This window comes from Blastomyces gilchristii (genome assembly GCF_000003855.2).
Source record: "Blastomyces gilchristii SLH14081 genomic scaffold supercont1.35, whole genome shotgun sequence".
Lineage (NCBI taxonomy): Eukaryota > Fungi > Ascomycota > Eurotiomycetes > Onygenales > Ajellomycetaceae > Blastomyces > Blastomyces gilchristii.
The window spans coordinates 271,371-277,591 of record NW_003101648.1 but is presented as its reverse complement, the minus strand read 5'-3'; the positions used below and the strand labels follow the sequence as shown (position 1 = coordinate 277,591).

General features: G+C 46.8%; 4 protein-coding genes across 4 annotated transcripts; 2 read left to right on the top strand and 2 right to left on the bottom strand.

Moving 5' to 3' along the window:
* Positions 1-344: 344 nt before the first annotated feature.
* BDBG_09107 (uncharacterized protein) lies at positions 345-1,511 on the bottom strand (the record flags this gene model as incomplete). Its single annotated transcript, XM_002620503.2, has 4 exons — positions 345-395; positions 517-790; positions 893-1,243; positions 1,336-1,511. 4 exons carry the CDS (start codon positions 1,509-1,511, stop codon positions 354-356), a joined length of 843 nt encoding a protein of 280 aa, XP_002620549.1. The 3' UTR covers positions 345-353.
* Positions 1,512-2,359: 848 nt separating this feature from the next.
* On the top strand, positions 2,360-2,647 carry BDBG_09106 (uncharacterized protein; the record flags this gene model as incomplete). The annotated part of the gene is made up of 1 exon (XM_031723875.1): positions 2,360-2,647. The coding sequence occupies one exon, from the start codon at positions 2,360-2,362 to the stop codon at positions 2,645-2,647; it is 288 nt and encodes a 95-aa protein (XP_031581233.1).
* Positions 2,648-3,962: 1,315 nt separating this feature from the next.
* BDBG_09105 (uncharacterized protein) lies at positions 3,963-5,462 on the top strand (the record flags this gene model as incomplete). The annotated part of the gene is made up of 4 exons (XM_002620501.1): positions 3,963-4,086; positions 4,229-4,559; positions 4,595-4,658; positions 4,722-5,462. The coding sequence occupies 4 exons, from the start codon at positions 3,963-3,965 to the stop codon at positions 5,460-5,462; spliced, it is 1,260 nt and encodes a 419-aa protein (XP_002620547.1).
* A 457-nt stretch (positions 5,463-5,919) lies between these two features.
* On the bottom strand, positions 5,920-6,159 carry BDBG_17955 (uncharacterized protein; the record flags this gene model as incomplete). Its single annotated transcript, XM_031725566.1, has 1 exon — positions 5,920-6,159. The coding sequence occupies one exon, from the start codon at positions 6,157-6,159 to the stop codon at positions 5,920-5,922; it is 240 nt and encodes a 79-aa protein (XP_031581232.1).
* Between the last annotated feature and the right edge of the window lie 62 nt (positions 6,160-6,221).

Genomic DNA, 6,221 nt, shown 5'->3' with positions numbered 1-6,221 from the left:
CTCCTCATCGCTGCTAGTTTTTGCAATCTTTTCTTTTCTTTTCTCTCAATTAGTCGGGTGGTGCAAAATCATATATTATACAAGGGTCGTAGGATAGTAGAATGATAGCCGTGTTGTGTGGTCGGATTGCGGTATTAAGTTTTTTATATCGCGAGGGCGCGGCGGCTAAAAGATAGGAGATAGGAGATGTGGAGGGGAGAATCCTGGTTCGGACGGGACGGTGGGCATGGGATGGACGGGGATAAGAGGTGAGATGGACTGCGTTATTGTAGCGGGGGGTAGGGAATGGTGAGAGGCATCCATCCGGAGTGGATCGTATGTGATGCTGGGAGTCGTAGTGTAAAGGGGCATTATTAACGGGAGAAGGGTGACTTGGAGGCGTTGGTGAGGTCATCCTATTCAAACAAGGGTGAGTATTTGAGCGAAAGTAAACCAGGTAAGAAGAAGTGAAACGAAAAGAAAAGGAAAGGAAAAAAAAAAAAAAAAAAAAAAAAAAAAAAAAAAAAAAAGACTAACCATATGATTGCACATGGCGACGAAGAGGTCAAAGAAGAGTTTCCCTCCAATCTCCATTTCCATCTGCATGGTGCCACTTCGCTTGAAGGTCGATCTGCTGCGGATGATCAGGGCAAGATAATGGGCACGGAGCTTGGAATCGTTGTCCGGGGTGTTTGCATAGGCGAATCGAGCACTAGAGAGAATCGTGCTACATTGCACCGCGACCTGAAGCCCCTGTTTTCGGAGAGCGAGTCGTTTCAGGTCGTCCAAGCCGTATCGTTCTGCAGCACAGCTTTTGGGGAAAAGAAAAAGAAAACGGAACTGGTTAGCTCAACTTCAATTATGAAGGAGGATACAATGAGCTAAAAGTACAACGGAGAGCAGGGAGACAAACTAGACAGCGGTATCCTTCAAGATAACAGCCCCATCCACCTGGTTGATAATAGTCGACTCGGACGCTTGCTCACTCGAACCATTCCCAGCATTCTCCAGCTCCCAGACATCTCGGCGTTTATTGTGCATTAAGCGTGGGTAATAGTCGCCCTTGTAGAGGTACTCGAGGATGGACGAGAGGATTTCTGGCTGCTCATCGGGCAGATTGATTCTCTTGCCGTGGGACTCGAGGAACTGGCCTCGACAACAGGTGGCGAAGAAGGGTGAGATGCACAGGACACCCTCGTGAGCAGCAAAGAGACGTTGGTCGGGGCCGACGCAGAGGGTTATAATGGCAGAGGTAAGGTTGCTGCTACATGTGAAATATCTAGGTCAATACTTGTGTGCAGCTCAATGTAGATGCATATTTGCTTGAGGCTGGGAAATTGTCTTGTGTTGACTTACGTGCCAGCTGGAGGGCTATCTGGTTTGCGAGCAGCCCTTTCAGCTCGTCTGGTGGTTGTTGACGATGATGATGCAGGATCTCTGAAGGATCTCTTTGATCGAGACGAGGATTTACCCGCTCGATATTTGGAAGAAAAGCTCTCCGTATGGCTTTGGGATGACCGTCTAACAAACATGATTCCAGCTGGGGTGTTTCTGTTCTTCGAGGGGGGGTGGTTGGTTTATTTAGTTGGCCTGTTTTTCTTTTCTTTTCCCAGACAAGCCAAAATATCAGCTCGGGGGGGCAAGCAATGAATGCAATTCGAATAAATATAGCTAACAGCAAGCCTTGGTATGTAAAATGAACACAAACTATCCTGGAAGTCGACAGAATTTGAGATTTGACAGCTTGAGAACACCCGCAAGAGGAAAGGGAGAGGAAAAAAGAAAAAAGAAAAAAAGAAAAAAGAAAAAACCCCCTTCTCTCTCAGTCTCAGCCACACCTTTTAAGCACAGATATATATATAAGGAACGGTATCAGTATTATTATATACCCCGTTCATAACAGGGGGCTAGGCAGCGTCCACTCCGCAGTAGTTCATCTCCGCTCCAAGTATCACTAAGCTAGCAGCACAGCAAAAAAAAGAAAAGAAAAGAAAAGAAAAGAAAAGAAAAGAAAAGAGAAAAGGAAAAAGGAAAAGGAAAAGGAAAAGGAAAAGGAAAAGGCAAAGGAAGCAACAAGTCGCAAGTAGGAAGAGGGAAAAAAAAAAAGGAAAAAAAGAAACAAGGAACAAGGAAACCTGCACTGTTGTCCACGGCAGGGCAGCATCAGCACCTCTTTTTTCCCCCTTGGTTCCAAAAACTAAAACTACAAAACATCTTATACAGAGTAACCTTCTTACTCCGTGCAATCTCTCTCTCTCTCAATAATAATAATGGGAATTGGGGGAAATCTCTTTATCAAGAACAGAAGAGGGAGACGCGGCTTGCAAAGCTGGGCGACGCGTAAAGTGGTTACGCGAGTTCAGGTGACTCACACGAAGTCATGTGCTGCGCTAGCAGCCCCGCAGCGGCCAATCATCTAGCACGACACAGCTCCATCAGCGCAGTCTTGGCGGCGCACACGGCAGAAGCTAACCAAAGATACATACTCCGTAATATACAGGTACCGGCTGGCTGGGGATGCGGTGCGATGCTTGTCGTTCACGCTGGTAATTATCGTATTGGTGGAAGCGATAAGTCTGTCTCGTGCTTGCTGCCGACTACAAAAACTATGGCGGATGTGACGTATCATGTATCTGCGTATATCCCAATACTCAAGGATTTAACCTAGCGCGAAGAGGCAGGCTGCTTTAATAATCATCATCCATGTCATCATTGCCAGCCATGCATGCAGCCATGCTGGCCCTATGGCCTGCGTAGAGGTTTGACAGGTGGCCAATCCAATCGTGGAACCTCATACACAGTAGTAGAGGAAGACCTGTTTGCACGGCTGTGTGAAAGCATTATTAAATTACGATCCCACACGCAGGCCCGGAAGGAGCCTCAGCGCCGGGGAAGGCCACAAGAAACAACAAAGCCTACTACATCCATGACGAGGATGATGACAGGAACCTTTTCCAGAGAAGCATATGGAGATGTCTGGTTAGCTATGTATCTCAGCTGCCACTCAGCACCCCAGACCCCAGGTAAAGAACACTGTTCCTTGAATATTGATTGACTCACAGCTCACAAGTATATCCTCTCTGTACATAGATCTATGTTGACAAATACCAAATACTGGAAATGCACCAATAATACAAATATCTAGTACGCCCGTCGGGATGGACAAATTCTCGCGTGGCCGATGGATGTACATGTACTATATACTCTGTGCTCCGTACACAATCCAGAGCCGGCGGTTGAATTGGGCCGCGAATCTGAGTTAGCAACTGACTTTACGCTGAGGCGGGAACTCGGGAGCACTCTACCAGGCGCGTGTAACCCATATCATAGATAGTAATACAAAATCGTCAAAAACTCCAGAGACTTGGATAGCAGTACGGGGCCGGCCCTTCAGCGATCCCCGCCCAACAGAAAAAACGTGGAGCAAGCTTGCACCATGCCCGGAAAACCGCAAGAAATTCATTACATTATGTTGGGGGTCCCGCGGTTGATCGGCCCTTCTACCAGTGATTGAGCTCTTTTGCCCCAGTAGCCTACACATTACTCAAAGAATGCATGACTAAGCCTGGCTAAACATGGCTTCAAGGCTGTTGATATTGACTGGGAATAGTAAGAGTTCCTCTTTATGTCTCTGTTGTGTTCTGCTTGCTGTTGCTAATCGCTACGTCAGCCCAAAGGCGTATTATTTAACGTTGAAGGAGATCGAGCAAGTGATCTCAGAAAGGCTACTCCAGCCTCAGTTGCTAAAAGAAAGATATGATGAAATAAATTTACCTTTGACAACCAGTGGATTGGCTACGATGATTCAGAGACGATAAAAATGAAGAGGCAATGAATGGACCAGCGAACATTGCTTTGGAGGCACGATGATTTGGAGCATTGATCAATAATATCCCACTCGCAGAAATTCCCAGGATCCCAGTAGAAGGGAACGCTGGAGGGACCCAGATCCTCACACCAAAAAATCGCTTCTGGATAACGCAATGTCTCATCTCATGGACACCATACTAGCACTAGGAACGCGCACGACAGTTCAAGGTGGAAGTGGAACAACCGCCCAACCAAGCAGATACAACTTCACCTGGGATCACCCAGTCAACAGTCACTGTATGAGCTGCATTTCACATCGATCTATCTAAGAACATCAAACACCGTTCTCTTTTCCACTGTACAATTATCTTCTGATATAGAATATTTAGCAATTCAACTATCTAGTGAGAGTGGCAGAATGCAGCTTTATTTTTACCAGGCGTACCCTCCGGGGGGAGATCACCTACTCCCAGGCCAAAGGAAGCGATGGCAATGTTATACGTGAGCTGTCTTACGCGACCGAGCAGGCGGAAGTTCTACACGCGCATATACCGGAATCGTGATGCGATTTCCAAGCTCGTTGCTCATCACCTCAGCATCTACCCTTCAGCTTGTCAAGTGGAAGTGGAAGAACCAAAGAAATGGATGAGTGGTAGCTTCAACCTCTGCGTCCCTGTCAACGTCAATACTTTTACGACGCGTAATCATGCGTTTTCCTCTTCCCTATCGCGTTGGCGAGAACTTTTCTTCCTGGCAACGCGGATGAGAAGGTGCGTTGTGAGGCTGCAACCTATGCTTGGATCAGCCAGGAGTGTCCTTCAGTCCCAATACCACATTTATACGGATTTGGTCTTTCAACCGGCCAGCTTGTGAGAATCTTTGTTCTTTTCTCCCTCACTGTTGTCATTTAATGTTGTTAAGACACTCTCTAGTTTACCGAGAGAGAGCATCTACCGTTTCTCACACGGCTATGGTATTTCCTAAAATGCACAATCCGAAAGCTGCTCCGACTTCCCCTTCCATCTCGACTCGTTCAACATCCAACCACTATCTCTAACAAACTTGGCCCGTATTTGCTATTAGATTTCATCGAGGAAGCAGATGGAAGGATGCTTTCAGATGACTGGCGTGACAAGCACGATGATGATCAGACACTACGGATGAATTTGTTCCGAAACCTTGCAAAAATCATCCTCACCCTCAGCCACAGGCCCTTGCCGAAAATTGGATCCTTCACGATTGATAATGATGGTTTTCTACGACTAGAAAACAGGCCTCTCGCTGCTGCTAAGTCGACAATTGTGGAAAACGAGGAGACACCTCTTGATATCCCCCGAGATCGTGTGTACCCTACAGTTGACTCTGATGTTAACGGTATCTTATCCGTCCACGATAGTTACTTACGCTACCAGCCAAATTCACTCGCTTGTGTTGCAGATTGTGTCACTCAAATGTCAGCATTATCCATGATGCGCGCTCTATCAGCCCGGTTTCTCGAGCCTGGTCTGAACCATGGACCATTTTATCTTAGCTTGACTGATTTACACGCAAGCAACATTCTTATTGATGACGACTGGAATATCAAGTATCTGATTGATCTTGAGTGGGCCATTTGCGCAACCATTGGAATTCATGCAGCTGCCTTACTGGCTAACTGGCGAGACTGGGGATGAAATAAGCCCTGATAAGTACAGCAAGCGTCATAAGGAGTTTGTGGAGGTGTTTAAAGAGCAGGAGCACAAGATTCACCCATCCCACTCCATGCAGTGTTCCTCCGTCATGAAGAGGTCCTGGGACACTGGTTCTTTCTGGTACATTTTAGCACTGCAGTCCCCGTCCGGCCTCAGCAAAGTCTTCTTCTATGCACGGATCCAACCCCAATTTACAATGGTGGACATGGACAGAGTTCCATTTCTTCTAACAACATATCAACATTGGACGCACGACGCAGCGGGATTTCTAAAGGCTAAGTCAAAGATAAGATGGAGTATAACGAGCGACTTCAACAGCTATTCGGGGTGGAGGACAAGGAGGTCAACGAAGGGCTCAAAAACGACCTAGACAGGTTTGAGCGTGCAAAATCAGCGTTGATATGAGCCGCGATACCTCTTCTCCCATATTCCTCTTCGATTATTTTGGATTATTTCCACTAGTCTCGCCTATTCTCCCCGCCGCCACAATAACATCTTTATCGACAGCTCTTTTTACCGCATTATCCAATTCCTCTGCCCCTCTCGCAAACCGAGCTTGCTGGGCAGCTTTTCTCGAAGTGGAGAGCTCCTTTCGTTCGTTTGCGTTGACTTTGATTGCCTCGAAAATAACAGGATCATAATCTTCGGATGACACAGAGTGTTTTTTCTCGGCGGACATGATAAGAGTGTAGGCAACGGGTGGAGACGGACAAAGTCCTTTTCAATTCCAAGGATCAAGAG